The 18,165-nt window shown below is 35.6% G+C and overlaps 2 protein-coding genes across 2 annotated transcripts in view; one reads left to right on the top strand and one right to left on the bottom strand.

Annotated features, from left to right (window-relative positions):
• Window positions 1–18,165, top strand: part of LOC148955348 (E3 ubiquitin-protein ligase MYCBP2-like) — a 470,872-nt gene that overhangs the window by 167,303 nt on the left and 285,404 nt on the right. The window contains 7 exon segments of the mRNA XM_089101721.1: window positions 961–1,330; window positions 2,198–2,410; window positions 3,190–3,410; window positions 4,698–5,332; window positions 5,973–6,175; window positions 6,760–7,005; window positions 9,825–9,966. Of these exon segments, the coding sequence (XP_088957847.1) occupies window positions 961–1,330; window positions 2,198–2,410; window positions 3,190–3,410; window positions 4,698–5,332; window positions 5,973–6,175; window positions 6,760–7,005; window positions 9,825–9,966 (2,030 nt within the window).
• LOC148955351 (uncharacterized) overlaps window positions 9,967–18,165 on the bottom strand; it is a 33,390-nt gene continuing 25,191 nt past the window's right edge. Inside the window, exon 4 of the mRNA XM_089101709.1 lies at window positions 9,967–12,311. Coding sequence (XP_088957835.1) covers window positions 10,941–12,311 — 1,371 coding nt within the window. The 3' untranslated portion in view covers window positions 9,967–10,940. The remainder of the gene's footprint in view (window positions 12,312–18,165) is intronic.

The raw sequence follows: 18,165 nt of genomic DNA, 5'->3' as shown, positions 1-18,165 counted from the left end.
ATAAATAAAACAAAACAAGAATAAGCGAATATACCTAAAACAGGGGGTAACCATAGATCTTAATTCTCTTAATTAGTAACTACCGCAGCAACCACAATTTTGCTAGGTTTCAGCTGCCGCTGCAATCTCCTTTAAAATGAGTCATTAAACAGCTCTCTATGATGTTTCAGTGCTCCGCTAGCTGCGGAGAAGGAGAAACGTAAAAAATGATGCTTTCGATGCAGAATATCGTGGTTGTAGCCAAGGGACTGTAAGTTTCCTGTATAGGATTTTTTCGTCAATGCGGTTCTAATAGTGTACTTTGTGTTTTGATCTGACACCATTTTTAGGAGTTTTAGGAGTACAGTGCTGTTTATTAGGTGTGAATAAACGAAGCACAGGTGTGACAAATATAAACGACCAGTTAGCCAGTCTCTCTGCTTTAATATAGTATATAGCTAAAATAGAAAACAGCTATGAAATAGAAAAAAGAATGTATTTTTCAGTCTAGGAGTGGGCAATTGCCCCTTCCCCTTAACTGGCGCGCCTGTATCAACTACAAACTCCTAATTCACAGTAGCTTGCCTATTGAAGCTTTAAATTGGATTGTAAAATAAAAGCCTTATTTCATTTTTATCATTGTAGACAGAAAAGACATATAAATTGGAAAATACCAATTTTAAATCTTGCCAATAAAGCAATGGATATAGCAAGTTTGACGAGACGATGATAGAACAAACGCACATGACACCTTCTAGATATCGAACTTACGAAGATTGATCTTTTTCAACCTCAGTCTGTTATTCAGGGCTGTTATGTCTTTGTAGTAGTAGTAATTCCCTAGTAGTAGGGCTAACCTTTCTTTTTGTAATGTTTTTCATCAACGGTTTCTACAGTATTCATATCCCTAGGGAATGTTCTTGATTTTTCGAAGAGCGTCCTACCCCGTGCATTTCAAGAATTGTCCCTTTTCTTTTGCAGCTGAGATGCACCAAACCCGAGAATATGGATCGCCTTCTCTGCACGATACTACTGGCATTAAGTCAGGTCCGACTCCGAAACCTACTTCCCCCCTACTCTGAGATGCTTTACGACTTCGAGCTGACACCCAAAGAAACGTCCTCTCAAAGATGGTCTCTGATTGACAGTACACCGGATAAAACATTAGTGACACCTTCGGATATTAGTGGACCTTCTGAATTTGAAACCTGTGGATTCTATCCGCTCTTAGTTAAAACCATGACGAAAAGATCAGCTGTTGAAGAGATTTATGGACATGCCTTATCGTTTAAAGCAGTTATTGAAAAATTGCTGGTGATCATTACAAAATCAATGGAAGAGACAATAATTGGTTAGTTGACAATGATGCTTATTTTATACTTTTAATTTCTGCTTAATATTAGGAAACGTATAAACATTAAGATATCTTATTTGGAACTTGTGAAGTTTTGAAATCATCACATTGTTATACAGAAATATCATAAATACAGTTAAGAAACAAATTTAAGTTGCTTTTTGTTTTATTTCAGGTTAAGCAGTGGTGTGTTTAATGTCTTGGATAATTACTTTTATGTCGTTGATATTTAATGAAGTGTTTCTTAAAGGAATAAGGTGCAATATTTTTAACAATGACAAACAGACAAATTATGGAATAGGATACTTAACGTTGGCAAAAAGCTGATTAACAAAAATTTGAAAACTGGGATTTTGGTTCCAAGAGCCGTCATCAGCAAAGCAAAAAAAAGGAACAGAAGTTTTAGTTTTTTTTTGCTCGTACAGCATTAAATGAAAATTATGCGAAAAAATAAGTCTTTACTTTGCTTTGGGAGATTGGAAATACTAACCAACAAAGGTATGTAAAATAGGACGCTGAAAGTAGACAGAAAAATTTGAATAATTAAACTCCAGAATTTCATCCATACTTCGTCAGTGAAAAAAAAAGTTAGCGGTAAGTCTTCAGTTATTTATGATTCTTTTTTTCTTCTTCTTTGTTTGTATAGTATGCACAAACGTGTGAATACATTTACAGGGGGGGCATTTCTTGGAAGGGGATCACATGCGGTTAAAAGAAAAAGCAGAATTGTATGAAGATGAGGGGGAGGGGGATAAAGTTTCTATCGTCTTTTCTTTGGTAGAGGGGGTTGGTCCCGAGCCCTTCTTTTCTTTTTCGACTAATCAGTTTCTAGAATTTATTTCAGCCGGATTTTATTACTTTCAGGTGGCTCTTTGACATTTAATCCAAATTTGTGTGACAGAATATGCGCTTTCCTATCGCAAGTTATAAACGAGATTACAGCCGCTGCTTTGAACTTTGAAGAAGATGGCAGTGGCATCCGACAAATGTATACAACACCATCTCGTTTTGCAAAAGTAAGCTCGAGCAAGGGGTGGACCACAGGCAATAAATGTGCTGATGCCATCAGCTTTGAAGGTAGTGTTTTATGTATTCAGATAGTGTTTTACTAGCCATCATTTTTGTTTGCAACGTTTATAAACACAGTACGCAAAATCGTTCTTTATGAATATGGAATTCGCACTGCACCAGTGACACAACTCTCGTTTGTGTTTTATCCTTCTTAGTGCCTAATTACAATGAAAGCTCAAGTAGAGATATTGCTGTTGCCTTAAACAGGGAGAGAGCATTGTGGGCCAAAGTTTTATTGATTCGAATTCCGGTGGTATATTTGACTCCATCACGTTCCACCATCGAACTAGAAAATAAATAAATTTTGAAAAGTAGGCCTAAAGAAAAAATTGGAGATGTGGGAGGGAGGGGGAGACATGACTTTGAAGATTTTTGCCAGAAGGTTTTTTGGCCAGAAAAGGGTCATAGCTTTCTAAAAAGTTGCAAAATCATGCATTTGTATAATTTGTTTCGTCATTTTTGAAAATGTTTTTGATTTTGAATCATATCTAGATGGTGACACAATTAAATATTCTTTGAAAATTCTACTATTGTATACAAGACACCTGACTCAGGAAACAAAGCACAATAAAATTAACTCATTAACAAAAATGATGAAAACATCTATAGTTTCATTACCTCACTTTATATTGAATCCATTCCATTTTTATGCCTTTTTATTTACAACATAAGTATGCAAAAAATAGTAAATTTTCTTTACGCTAAAAGTTTCGTTTTTCACTTGAAAAAATTAATATTTTTTCACAAATTTTATAAAAATAATAGTTGTATATTTTTTTTTCTAGTGGACCGCCAGGGAGTTTGCTTGCTTGGTATTGGACTATACGGTGGATCAAAGGTCTTTGATTATGAATTAGAAGTTTGCGAGAGTTTGAGCACTAATAAAGAGGGCCTCTTAAAAACTACTGGATGGAAAACTATACATCACGCTTCGGGAAGCTATTCAAGTACTGATTGCACCAATGATTTGTTCATGGCCAGACTCTCTCGCAGTGTATTGCTCAAGGTATTCAATAATATAGATATTATCAAAATTCTAAGCATAAACAAACACTTCTAAGAATATATGGTCGGCTTGTGTTTGTAGCCATGGATCTCTCGTTCAATTCCCAGAATTTGAATACTGTTCTTATTTTCTTTTAGAGTAACCGAAAGTACCCGTGGTATACTGCTATACTTAGCAGGAAATACAAATTTTAATCGTTGTTTGGCGTTTTTCTTATATTATAACGTCAAGGAAGCAATTAACCTTATTTTTGAAATTGAAAATCCATAGATTACTAAGAAATGGTCAAAAATTGCTTAACATGCAAGACTTCAATGGGTACTAAAAATCTTTGTGTTTAGAGAATAGCCTACATAAAAGATTGAAAGTACGAATCAAACTATAGATATAGAAAAAACGCCGAGCGGTCAGATTGGGCCAGATGTGTAATAAAAAATTACTTGGGATCTTTCTTGGTTTTGGGAGTGGTTTAGAAATTGTAGACAAGTTTGAATAACGCGAAAATTCCTACTAATTCCGGAATAGATGGAAGTGACGATTTAAACGCTGTTAAAATCGTGACTGTTGTTAGGCAACACTACATTTCTACTTTAAAGCAAAGAATTACTAATATTTTGTAAAGTAGCCCAATCAACAAATTTAGAAACGGTTTTCAAACGAAAGAATGGTTTGTATCACCGTGGAAAAAGTGGGGTAGCAAAATAGCAATGCTACTTGGCAGTTTTCATAGCCTAGTGAAATTTGTTGGCAGTTTTTGAAATTTGTTGGTAGATTTTGCAGCATTTGAAATTTGGTCGAATTCTGCTACTGGCAGCTTTGGAACTTTTTCCATACCTGGTCTGTACTTCCCTTTCTTTTTTATATTCTTCAGTATTTATGAAACCTGATCAAAATCCTTGAAATTTTTCTCCCCCTTTCATCCATTAAAAAAAAAAAAATATCCACAAAAAAACGTAAAATCAGGATACAAACACACTAAGGAAGTCCAAGGCTATTTTGTGACCTTGAGTGAGATCACAAGCGGTATCTTCATAAACTAAGATGGGCTCTGGTAGAAACTAATCTATCGGGTGGAATAAATCCTAATAAAATGGGTTCCAATAGCTGTTTGGACTGTAGTATAAAGAAACCATTTAAAAGTAGATCTGTACAAACAGACATTTTGTTGTTAGTTTGTATCTTGATAACGGTGATAAGCGGACACATAATTAGTTTCTTGTAGAAACTTTTTATATTACTATTCAGAAGCGGAAAACCAGTAGTAACACTTACTTTTCTTCTTTAAAGGCTGGACTGAAATATGCAATTCTTCTAAGAAACAGTGGTGGAAAAACAGGCAGTGGGGATATGGGAAGCAGTACTATCCGAGGTCCTGACGGAACAACATTCACCTTTAGTGCATGTTCATTAAGTTTAAATGGTACGAATCTATTACGTGGACAGCTCCCATGTCTTCTTTATTCTAGTACATCGCAAGACATATCACTCACGCACTCAAGCTATGCTAATCAGCAAAAGATGGCTAAAAAATGTTTAGTTTTAACATCTGACTTGATATTGTACAATATTCATGGCTTATTAAAATTTGTTCGTTCATCCAACTGTACCCCAAGTGCGCTTAGTTGTCTCTCCGGATCTCCCCCTATATCAAGGCTCCTCCCAAACTTATGTGCTAAGCTCGAAAGTTGTTTGCAAAGTGACCCGAAGATGTGTGTTGATGTTTTAACTCTTATCCAAGACATATTGCCAGACTGTGTAGGCCTGAATAATACGATATTTTCTTCGGCCCGGGAAAGCGATCAAAACACTCCATTGTTACACTCCCAGCAGCTACAGCTCGCTGACACCACTACAACTTCTAAATTTTACACTGTAGTTGAAAGCGAACATCCGTATAAGCCTGTCTGTGTGAGCTCATATAGGTAAGTTTCTTCATTTTCTTTTTCCAGTTGTTTAAATGCGTCTGCTGGTTTCTAATTTATGCTCGACTTGAAAGGAGCGAGGAGGTCTCTTTCTTTCCTCTTTTTTTTCCTCTCTTTCTTTTCCTCTTTTTTCCACTTTTAAAGAACATTACTATAAACAATTTGAGAACGGTTTATATTTTTGAGATCTACATCAAGATGCTATTATTTCTTTAGTTGGTGCTTTTCTTATGTTAGCCTACTGCTGCCTGCTGCACGTTTGTAACCCGTAAGTTGATCATGTTTGAAAATAACATAAACATTTTGTAATACTTACTTTCATTGCCGATTTTAGAAGAATCAGTGTTATAACTGGGCTGTTGGCATATTTTTCTCCAAAAAAGGGGAGAGATGGTTAGCTATAAAAAAAAGAATCTGTAATTAGCTCTAAATTACAGCAAACTTTTACGTAACTACTAGCTCTCACAAAGTTTTGTAATAATTCTGAATTTCTAGGACAAATATATATATATATATATATATATATATATATATATATATATATATATATATATATATATATATATATATATATATATATATATATATATATATATATATATATATATATATGAAAATTTTTTTAATGTCTATTTTGAAGGGTTTCGTTTCCTGAGTCTGTGTCTTGGATTGCTCTTGAATTCGACCCGAGATCATCCACATGCCAAGCTGAAGATTGCCTGTCAATTTATCTGTCTAGCAGTTCTTTGGGGACTTCACAGTCTATAAAAGCGGAAGAATTGAGGATCATTGGAAGATTTTCTGGGATTGTGGATTGGCCCAAACAATCGATCCTTGTTCCAGGTAAATTGTTTTACCTTTTTCCGAGTAAATAATTGTTTGATCGGAAAAGAAACTAATTGAATCAACAAAAATAATGGTTTAGTCATATACTGTGACAGTAGAAGGAACGACAGTTTGCTTTTTCGTTTGGAGAAGAAAACATCTGTATTATTTGGAACATTGCTTAGTAGATATGACTTCACCATACTTTACTTGTTTTGAATTTATTGCGCTTTCATCATCCTAATTGAACCACTCTATTTTTTGTTTCATTTCAATTCAATTAAATAGTTAATTCCTGGCAATTATCTCCTTTATTAACCCAATTCTCAATTACTCTTTGGCAGGAATTTCTGTAAAAGGCTGCATGGAGCGTAGACTTTTGAGCTAGTAAAACTTATCTCTTACATTTTTTTAAATAACAAAATTAATATTGGAATGAAATAATCCTTCCATATGGAATAATCATTGTTTTTCTAAAGTGAAAAAAATATAAGTGTTATTTATGGGTCTTACTAAAGTTCACAGAGCCTCTTTAGAAGTGCCAATTAGCTCTCTAACTTGCAAGTTCCTTTTTTCTAATTTAATAAATTTCTGTTTTCTAGGAAATGAAGTTATGTTTTCTCTTGAAACAGCGTCAGAATACGTCAAATGTCAAAGGAGTACTGTGGCCTGGGGATTCCGATGTGTTTGTGTTGGCTATGAATGTTGCATTTCTGAAAGCGTTTCAGCTCTACCATTTTCTGATACTAATTTATTAGGTTTGAAAACTCTTGAGCAAGAATTTGCGTATCTCGGAGGAAAGGCTGCTGCAACTCTAGTGACAGAAAATCATTTTTCTTCTCCCCAAGGTATAATTTAGCTGTCTACTGTTTTATTATTATTAAGGCTCTTGCCAAGCTAAGAATAATGCGTGGCTGTGAAATTATAAACTTCAAAGCTTTGAGTACAATACTTAAATTTTTTATTCCTCGGTCTGGATTATTTCGTACTTTCTGTTTCAGTACCCATATCGTCTTTTTTATTCCTTTTTTTCTTTGGCTTTATTTTATTTTTCAAACTTTCAAATGGACAGCGTTTATCAGAAGGACATAGTCATAATCTTCAGGAATGTTTTTTTTTTTTTAGTATTTGTTTCAAATAGGCTAATAAGTAACAGTTTCGTTGGCATTTGGATTTGAAATACCCAAAGCTGGATATCACTTGAATGAAAGTGAAATGGAAGCCATAAATAAGACTGGATAAAGAGGGACCTAGGAAGAAGGAACTGTTCCTAGCTTCTTTCCCTTTTTTGAACTCTTATAGTATAGTAATTTTAGCTATCTGAAACCCAGAATACTCTCTTGGAAAATTGAAAGTCTATAGGGCTAACAAACAGCTTCAGATTTCGTTTGCTCGTTTTTTCTTTTGTTTTTTTTTTCTTTTTGAATTTCATTCGTAAAATTTGGGTCAATTTTCAAGGCAAAAGTTTCCTTGTAATACATTAAAAAATTCATGACATGAAAGGTGATGAAATATATAGTTATTTTTAAAAGTATAGGAGATTAATTCTTTTCATGTTTGAATTAAGCCATTGTGTTTCTTTTCATAAGATAATTTTATAATTATGTCATTTTTCACGAAAGAGCGTCAAAAAGTCATTTAGCCTAAATTCTAAAACCAAGGGCAGAAAACTATTAATATCATGTAAATGTTAAATTTTACCTCTTTCCCTTGCCTTATTGGAGGGTACATTTGATAAACTTAAAAAAAAATATTTGTATCATTGTAGACGGATATAATTTTCAAATGCTCTGTGAAATTTAATAAAGTGTAAAAAAAACAGAGTATTTCTTTTGTTTGAACGCAATTGTATCAGTTCACGACGATAACTTCTAACACGTGTAATCACTGGGTGACGAGCATGGCTCACAAGTATTGCCATTATTTCAAAAATGGAACACACAAGTATCGCTATTTTGGGCCAGTGCTCTTATGCAGTCTCGATGCGCATGTGCATGTATGGTTGGTATTAGAAACTGTGCCAAAAGTGCCAAATTTGAACCACAACAATCCTGAAATGGTCTCTGATGGGATGAAAGTGATCGCATGACATCACTTTCAACTAATCAGAGGCCTTTTCCACTGACGTAAAGTTATTGAGACGGAAAGTGGTATTTTATGCCTTCATTCAAAGCGTCACTGACATTCAATGAAAAACCTCTTTGTCGAGTAAAATCAAAATTGAAGATCCTTCTGGTTTGAATCTGGCACATTTTCTAATACCCGTCGTGCATCGGTATACGCTATGACAGTGCACAAGTACACTAGTTCAAATTAGTCATACTAGGGTATTACACAATTGCAACTTGTGGACCATGTTCGTCACCCTGATCCAGGAGACTCATAAGGAACATCAGAGTTGTTTTGTATAATGCTAAAAAAGGTTAACAACTGGTTATCCGCCCCTAAAAGTAGTGTTTTAACATTTAGGAAACGTGGATTTCGTGGTCTTACCCATTTGAAAGTTTTTTTTTCAGAAACCGGCTCAAAAATAGCCATTGCGCTCAACAAGAAAAATTTAGACAGCCAATCATATGGAAAAAGAAAGAATATTTTAGCTTTTCAGAATAAATTTCCCAGGTCTTGTTTTTTTTTTTGCGTTTTTCCCTAATTTTAAACTATTTTTCTGATAACTTGGAAGTATTCTAACCTTGGAAAGGTATTTCAAATTTTGGTAACTGTGTTATTAACCCAATGTTTCTAAATAGAAAAAATAGGATTGGAATTTCATTGGAGAATTTATCACCTAGTTTTTATAGACAATGAAAATTAATGATGGTAGGAGCTTAATGAGAACTAAAAACAAATATATTGTAAACTGTTATATTAAAGAATTATTGACTCTGCTTCTATTCAGTAGTACCATACTTTAGAACTTTAAAAAGAGTAAAATTGGGAACATAGCACTTTGTTTTTTAACCTTGTTTGGGCAAGCCGTAAATTGGTGTGATTTAATTCCCTAAAATATGATGCCCATTTTGTAAACGACGATATCTGCCAAATTACGAGCTGCACGATTTTATTCTGTTGGGGCTTAACTAATCTTTCTTCATGAATTTCCTGGATGTAGCGCACTGTCTAGTGGCTTTACCCCCAGTTGCCGCTAAAAACAAGTTGCAACTTAAAAAAATATAGTATGCTTATAAATATAGTTAATACAGGTAAGCTTATCCGATTGGAAAATAACTTTCATGAAATAACAATTGCTCAAAATACAAATAAGTTCTAAGGCCTTACAGCCTCAAAGACGATGTCAGATGAAGAGTTTTATTTTGAGAAAAATAACCAATTTTTTGGGGTATGATAAATTAAAAATAAACCGGATGCTCTAAAATCCATTCCAAAATAATGACTTAGGAATCCAAATAATGTACTTAGGAATCTAAAAGTTCCAGTGGTAAGATTGAAATTATTTTTGAAGATTAATTAGAAACTGAAGGCTACCTAAGAAAATAGTGCTAGGTAAATGAACTTTATTTGAACACGTTTCTGTTAAAATCAAAGTGGGCCAGCAGGATCAAAGACAACAGATGCAAGCTTTATAATTTATTTAACTTTTTCGTTTATATAAGTTTGTACTGGGTATGCATGAGAGTTAAGTGAATTAATGGAAAATTGATTTTTCCAGAAGAAAAAATGGAAGACATGCCTACTGTTGATGAATACACAGCTCGTCTGTACAACCATCATATCTCTGTTCTTGGTAGGGGTTTTGCCCTCGAAAGAGACCCATCTATCCACCAAATCCTAGATGGCATTTTTCCGTTCAGGTAAAAACTTTGTATTCCTAATTTCTCTTATTTTATTAGAAGTTCACATCAGACAAGGCTGTGAAAAGATCAGACAATGCTGGCTTTTTTTCAGACATAGTATTAGGGTAGTAAGTACTATTTAAGGCCACAAACATTATCAAATGTGGACGCTTATTAAAACGGTAAAACCCAAACAGGCCTTCGCCTGGGAACAGAATACAATAAATGAAAGACGCCGTTTTGTTTTGGTTTATATAATGTTGTAATTTTCATCAGGAAAATTAGAAAAGATCGGTTCAAAAATTATGTTGTTCTTTTTATAATAGAACTGCAAATGTAACACTTTTGGTTCCCACTGGATCGAATAACACATTTATCGGCTTGAAGCGTTTCCAACTTTTCTTCTTTTTTTAATGCGCTTCATGCAGATTTTACTACTCCCTCTTAAATTTTTGTCGTTTTATAACATTCAGCTTATTTATTGTAACTTTCACTCACACTATCGCTTAAGTACTTTATGCTCTTTCAAACTATAAAATACAAGATTTTTTTTAACATTTGGTTTCTTCAATATTTGTCAACTTGGATTTGTCTCTTGATGTTTTCCGTTAATCTGTATATTACGCTTCAAATATAATTCTATATTCGTCACTAGAATTACAAAACTAGCCTCATAAACAGTGTTTACGAAAATCTGCGAAACTGAAGAGCCAACTAATTTAAGATGGGAGCATTGAAATTTGCAATAATATCAGGTAAGGCTACATTAATTTGCCATTTAAAATACACCACTAGTTTATTTTGTGACTTCAAACTTGACTTTTTTACGTTGACTTGTCAGCGCAAACCATTGCACCACTTCTTCGTAATAGTTATTATTACCTTATACACAGATGCAAAGTTGTTTATGTAATTCTAACGCTCATTTATTTATTTGACCTTTCTCAGGACTCGCTGCATCAGACTGAGGTTGATATTTTTCACTTAAAATGTTAGGCTAACGTGACATAAATATGTGGTTCTTCTAAGGGTTTTGCAACTTCGGCTTTGACATGCACCACCGATTCCTCGTAAACATTTTGACTTCTACTCATGTCTAAGCTAGTCTTTGTTAAATTGACACTCATATCTTTAATTTTCTCTAATGTACTACCTGGATAAACCATTGTGTATTTCTTCTCCATTTCCTCCTCTATTTTGTGTCTCTTCTTCCAAAGGATTGGTCCAAATAAGTGAAGGCTTGTGATCTGCTCTTCAAGTCGTTCGGTTTTCTTTTTTTTTTCTTTAAGTTGCATTGTTCGGTTGCGGAGAAGATATGTAACGACAATAAGTGTGACAATAAAGATGACGAGTATAATCGTTATGACTATTTTTGTAGTAGAATCCGTATCAAGATTGCAGTTGCTATCGTCAAATTCTTGGGTCGAAATATAATAATCATTTATGCAAAAGATTGTCTGAATTTCTTCCTCTGCTTCGTTGTTGTCGTCGGTAGCTGAATCTGGATGAGATCCTAGTAGAACTGTTCTTATTTTCGCTGAGAAATTGCAATGACAGTTCTCATTCATGCGCAGGTTTTTAATTTGGAACGGGGGCATTAGGGCGAGTGCTCGCTTTTCATACTCTAACAGCTCGTTGTCGTCGAAGACGAAGCTTACCTCTGGAGAAAGATAAATGGGTGATATTTTGTGGAAAGCGTGACCTTCTATGTATTTAAATACATTATTAGAGATTACAATTGGTCCTTGTGACCTTATTTGAAAGGCATGCTGTTGAACTCTTTGAACAGTATTTGCCCGAAATGCAAACTCTGTTGTTTGTCCACCTCGTTGATTTGCAATGAAACTTATAGACCGACTTTCGAGAAATGAGATTTTATTGTTATCAAATAACACTTCGTCTGCTCGGATATGTAGAGCCTTTTTTTCAAAGGTTCTTATATTAGAGTTGATGAACTGTAGCATTTTGACACTACAATTTGAGAATGCACCCTCTTTTATTTCTAAGAGATTTGAGTCTTCTACTGTAAACCAACTGAGCTCTAAATCACAAAATGTCTTTCTAATTATTTTGGGCATTTCAACCCCGTGCAACTGTATACTAACTAGATGGCCTCCTATGGCTTTTGATTTTGGATAGATTCTTGATGATTCAATATGAATTTCAGTTGGAATATCATCTGTTACAAATATCCCTCTGGGTTCAATGAATATCTCCTGGACCCTTAGTATCTCCAGCTTACTTATTCCTACGCCTGTAAATGCGTTTGATCTTATATAAAGCGAGTCACAGTCGGATATGAATATCTCTTCAGCTTCTTCTGGAAGTTTTCCTGGTCCAGCCTCTGTGGTTATTTCTAAAGCCTGAAATTAAAGAAATTCTTAATTTTTTCAATCATTTAAATTCGAAAAAGGCAGTCTTAAGTTACCTTATGCCTACAAGCCTACTCTCCACTGTACTCCTCCGTTAGAAAATTGAAGGAAGAGTCATCTTTGACCAAAAAAAGCACGCCATATCAAGAAAAGACTAATTGAGTTTGTTTAACTTTTGGTAAAAACTGCGTATTAAGCAGTCAAACTAAATCAAAAATCACATTAAATTGCAAGTATTGTCTACTCAAGTTAGAAACTAGTAATTCTTGTGTCGTTGACTATGAAAAGCTCTATTTATGCGTAAATAAATTTCATTGCATTAACACATATGCTTACTATTGGCGGGGGAAGAGCATACTTTACCACTGGCTGGGCATAACAGAATTGAGGTGTTCCGGTGCTGTGCGATAATTGGGGTTAGCCGGTCCGCCGTGTGTTCCTTCTTCTGTCTGTGGCCCGGGTAAGAATACCTTGCTTGCATGGTCCTGTAATTATGCCAGAGAAAAATTTAGGAGTTTACCCAACAAGAACCGTGAATGACCAGCATTGACCTTGAGGAGTGGTGCAGCTCAAGGAAATTATAGTCTAGTATAGGGCGCAGCAACAAATAGATTGTCAGTAGCGCATAGCTCTTATTGATTTTGTTTGCTTTGTTGGGCTATTTAACCTCCTTCTTACCATGTAATATCATCATATGTTGCCCCCCCCACCCTCCTTAGTATTGTAATTACAGGCTTGAACATGATAATGTGTTGGAGGTTAAAGGCCTGGGGTTGCTTGTGCAGGACGTTGCCTCTTGTTGATAGAAGTGAATCGTCAAGTCCAGAAAATCATTGGTGGCCAAGATGTGCCCAAACTTGCTGCGCCTCTGTTCACCTGTACGTCCCGACGACTTCTTGTTGTCCGATTATTAGCCGACTTAAGCACTTAGTGTAGACTTGAGAAGGTGCTACTTGTCCCTTACCTGTACTGCAAGGAACGTTTGATTTTCTTGAGGCCCTAATATTTTCAATGATTTCGGTAATATGGATTTTGCGACATAAAACGTCAGTATTTTTATAGACATCTACCGTATTGACATTGTGACAGCTAAATTAAGATGTTTATTTAGAATTCATACTTTCTGTGACAAACACTGGCGTACTGGTATGTTAAGAGATTAAGGGAAAGTAGTTTTCCAGAGTAGTCCCGGTTAATAATTAATAAAGCAGATGATATAATAAGAAGATTTGTTAAAGACAATAAATTGTAGACGGAAACTAATTGAATATTTCAGCGGTATAACCAATTGTCGTGTGCAGCGAAACAAAAATATGGAATATAGATAAAATTCAAATTATGATATTAAAACGAGGAAACTAAAATTGAAGCAACAACATAATATCTGAGCTTCATTACTTTGAAGAAGTTCAGCCAAGATTAAAAAAAAAACATAGGTATTCATATAGATCAAACCAAATTGAAGCAAGCTTTCAGTGCAATTCTCGCTTTTTTGGTAGTCAGCCTTGTATTTCTCTTAGATATAACCTCATTTTTATCAGTTATTGCTTTTACTATTTAGTATTTTAGTTTATAGTATTACTATTTAGTATTACTATTAGGTATTTAGTATTTATCCTGAGTCTTTTTTTAAAGAAATATTATTATTTAAATTTGCCCTTAATTTCAATTGCTTCTCGAACAATTTGTTTAATTCTTATACTTCTTCCAAAAGTACTGAAATATCAAGACTTTCAAAATATGATTGCTCAGAACGGAATCAAAAGAAATAGAAGTACTTGTAGAGTTTAGAGCATTTGTCATGCTGTACATTTGCTGTTGTAAATTTTTCCCCAAATTTTGATTTGACTGAAGACTGCTATTAATTAAATAGCCGAAATATTCAATTATGTTTCGTCTGCAATTTACTGTCTTTAAAAAACTTCCTCATTGCATTACCTGCTTTATTATTTGTAAGATGGAAAGACCGTACGGTCTTCGTCCTTATTTAGCTACAGTTAAAGATAGAAATGGCGCCTGTGCTAGTTATTCTTCACTAGGCTGCGTCTGAAGACGAAACCATGATTAAAAGAGTGTTAAAGAGGGACTGGCAGTACATTTTGAGAATGTGTTAAACTGCGATAATGCAAGTCTCTGAATTATCAGATTTATTTAGTTCAGAGTCTTATAGATTATGAATTGCTGCGGCTAAGGTAGGAAGCAAGGCTAGTAGCTGGCTCAGTTTGGAGTTAGAATTTAAGTGGTTGTGTCTTAATCCCAATTATACGGATTACTTTGATTTATCCTAAGGAAGACGGCAAAGGCTAGGGGGGAATATAATTAAATGAAAAGTGAAACTTTTCTAGAGTTAGATTAGGCTTATATTTGAGTGTAGGCAAAATGTTTTCGAAATGGCTTAGAATGTGCATAGTTTGAATATATGCTTGAAAAAGAGGGATGACGGTTTATTTATGTAAGATAAGCCGTCTTAAGTTGGGACACAGAAAAACCGAAAAGACGTAGTAAGATAAGGGTATGCATCGCACCATTCGCCTTTTTAGTGATGGTGTCAACATGAGTGCTAAACGAGCAGTCAACGCTAAATGTGACACCGTGAATTACAGCCAAAGATACGCTAGGATACGGTAGAGGAGGACTGACCAAATCCCTCTTAAAGAGGATTAAAGCGAAGGATTTTGGTTTTTCCTTCGTTCATTTGAAGGCTGTTGATAGTACATTGGTCTTTAAAGTTGATCGTTATTGGATCACTGAATTGGGGAACTGCCTCTGAGTTTTCAATGAGATATTTCAGAAGAACTCACAAGTCGTCTACATACTTAAACCTGTCCTCAAACTCAGAAAGGACAAAGTTTATAATTACTAAAAACAACATCGCTGCAAGTTTCGTGCCTTATGGAGCACCACACGTGAGCTCAGTCCATTCGGAGTTGGTGTCAAGAGGGCTGTAGACGCACTGGAAACGGTCTTGCAAAAAATCGATCACTAAAAGGAGAATATGCTTGCGTGTGCCCATCGCACATAAATTTATCACAGCTATGAAATGGCGAATAAGGTCAAATGCTTTTCGGTAATCCACTAAAGGTAAAAAAAGGTAAAGGATGCGGCACTAGACCCTTAAGGTCCAAACCGGCGGTGCTGATCTCCGTTTCATGGCCCTTCAGCCAGGAAGTGCAATGGGGGGCTGGGGGCCAGCCAACCTATGCTTTTTAAAACCCTTCCTGTTTACCTTCCCCAGATTTCTTCAGGTACCCATTTAGGTAATCCACTAGGAGAAGATCGACTATCACACTTCCTCGATCAAGCCACTCGACAATAAGGTGATACATTCTCACCAAGTAAACAGTTGTTCTGTTTCCTTTCAAGCATCCATACTGATACGGTTCAAGAGAAGAAGAAATCTGTGACATCAGCTCGCGGTATATAAATGTTTCTGCCACCTAAGACAGGTTTGGGGTTGTTGAGATAGGCCGGAGCTGGTCGCAAGATTTGGGACCCTTCACTTTGTGTATGACGCGAACGTACGCTCTCTTCCAAGCACATTATGTTTTTACTAGCATAGGAAGAATGGTCAGTAATTCAATGATCTATGTCTGGTTTTTGATGTGTAGTAAATAATTGAGACAAAACTTTGGAAACAACTGTACAGTTACTTTGGAAAGTAACTGTAGGACAGAGAAAAGTCAAGACAGATAGTCCAAGTAATTGAGAGGCAAATGTTTAAATGGCTGGGGCACGGGTAAATGGCAGGAGTATGCATGACCCTCTTATTGGAAACATACTTGTCAGGTTAGTTTTTGGAAAGGCATGCCTGCCTAGAGTCTATAGCATATTGATCAAGAATTCAAAAAGAAGCAAACAGAGCAAACCTACCTATGGTCTTAAGAAGGTCGACCAAGAATTAAAAATGAACAGAGGACCATAAATTTGCTTGAAATAACAGGCAAACAATCGTTTAAAGCCATCTTTATCTTTCAAATAGTCCTTATTCGTTGTCTAAGTTTAGCCCCACATTCTGCAAAAAATTTGAATTTTTCACAAATTTTTAAAATTTTTGGGTCACTTGCCGGAGACTCTGGACAGGTGGACGCCCCCAAATATTGTCCCAAATTACTCTCTCAATTTTAGCACTTGTTCAAGTATGGCCAGCGTCTCCTATCACTTTCCCATTAGTATCTATTCATTGTCTCAGCTCAGTTTAGCAATCTGAGCCAATTTCAACTTTTTCAAGTTAAGTGAAAGTGATAGTTACTAGAGGTGGATTGTCACTAGTGATAAATCACTAGGGGTGGCAACCCTGAACGAAAAGGGATTTTTGGGGAACTGGTCTTTTTTCGAGAAGACAGATTTGTTGGGAAATCCCCAAAAATTCGGGGATAGCGGAAGAACTGGTATTTTAAGACAAAATATACCAAAAAATTTTACTAGGCTATACAAACTGCCAAGTGCTACTATGCTAACCCACTCTTTGCACAGCGGAGCACCATTTGTGTTTTGACAGCTTTTCTTTGAGCAAAAATTATTTTTATACGTAAAAATGGTTTTTTCAGACAAAATCTGCCAACAAATTTGAAAACTGCCAAGTAGCATTACTCCTTTGCTACCCCACTTTTTGCACGACGGGGCCTAATCAATCATAAGTCCTTTTAGACCAATTTTTGTCACCCCTCCAGGGCTGATACCTGAGGGGGCCCCCCCCCCCGACACACACACCCCTTCCTAAGCTACTGTGAGGGGGGTTGCCCCCTTCTCAACACCTCTCTCTTCACGCTAAAGTTTTTCGGCACTATAAAAAAATTACTTATTGTTCTAATTAAACGACCCTTGTGTTTCAGTAGTCTTGCTTAAATAATTTGAGCAAAATTTAAGAATTAGTGTACAGTGCACGGTGTTATGGAGGGGGCAACCCCCTCATACACGTAATAATTTCTGTTTGTTTTAAGTTTTAATGTTGCTCTTTACTTTCATTTAAAAAAAAACTTGTTTGTTTTTATATTTAATTTCTGATCGTTTTTTAAATAACGCTATGATATCTGGCTCCACCTCCACGGAAATATCCTATGGATAATTCAATCCATTGGCAGAAATTTATCCCGGACAGTTACCCTTAACATCTCCATGCCTAAAATTGAATCGGTAAAGAGAAAGTAAGACATTCTGCAAGGAATTCTGGCAAATTCCCCCAGTGTAAAAGTTCACCCTCTGGAAACTTTCCCCTCCATGGAAAATTCTCCCCGTGCAAAATCTGCCCAACAGAAAATTCGTCCTCCCCTCCTCACCTGAAAAATGTGTGCATACTTCCCAATAGCAAATACTATATGTAAACAATGGACAAATTTTATAACAAACACCTTTCGCCAGGGGCTGTGGGGGTCATTTTATGTCCAAGGACATTGTTATTGGGCCTTTCAACTATGCTGAATAAAATAGCTATCTCAAAATGTTTATCGAACGATTTTGGTAAAATAAGTGGCGTGGGAGGGGGCCTAGTTGCCCTCCAATTTTTCTGGTCACTTAAAAAGGGTACTAGAACTTTTCATTTCGTTAGAATGAACCCTCTGCCGAAATTATAGGTCCACTGGATCGATACGATCACCCTTGGAGAAAAAAAAAACAACAAATAAACTCGCATCCGTGATCTTTCTTCTGGCAAAAATCACAAAATTCCACATTTTTGGAGATAAGAGCTTGAAACCTCTACACTAGGGTTCTTTGACACGTTCAATCTGATGGTGTGATTTTTCATCAAAATTTTATGACTTCTAGGGGGTCTTGCCCCCTTTTTTCGAAAATCAGACAAATTTTCTCGGGCTCGGTGCTTTTGATGGGTAAGACCTAATGAATCTTA

This window comes from Artemia sp. Qi Xiang Cuo, chromosome 2 (genome assembly GCF_049724085.1).
Source record: "Artemia sp. Qi Xiang Cuo chromosome 2, ASM4972408v1, whole genome shotgun sequence".
In the NCBI taxonomy this organism is placed as follows: domain Eukaryota; kingdom Metazoa; phylum Arthropoda; class Branchiopoda; order Anostraca; family Artemiidae; genus Artemia; species Artemia sp. Qi Xiang Cuo.
This window is presented reverse-complemented; position numbering and strand designations above follow the sequence as displayed.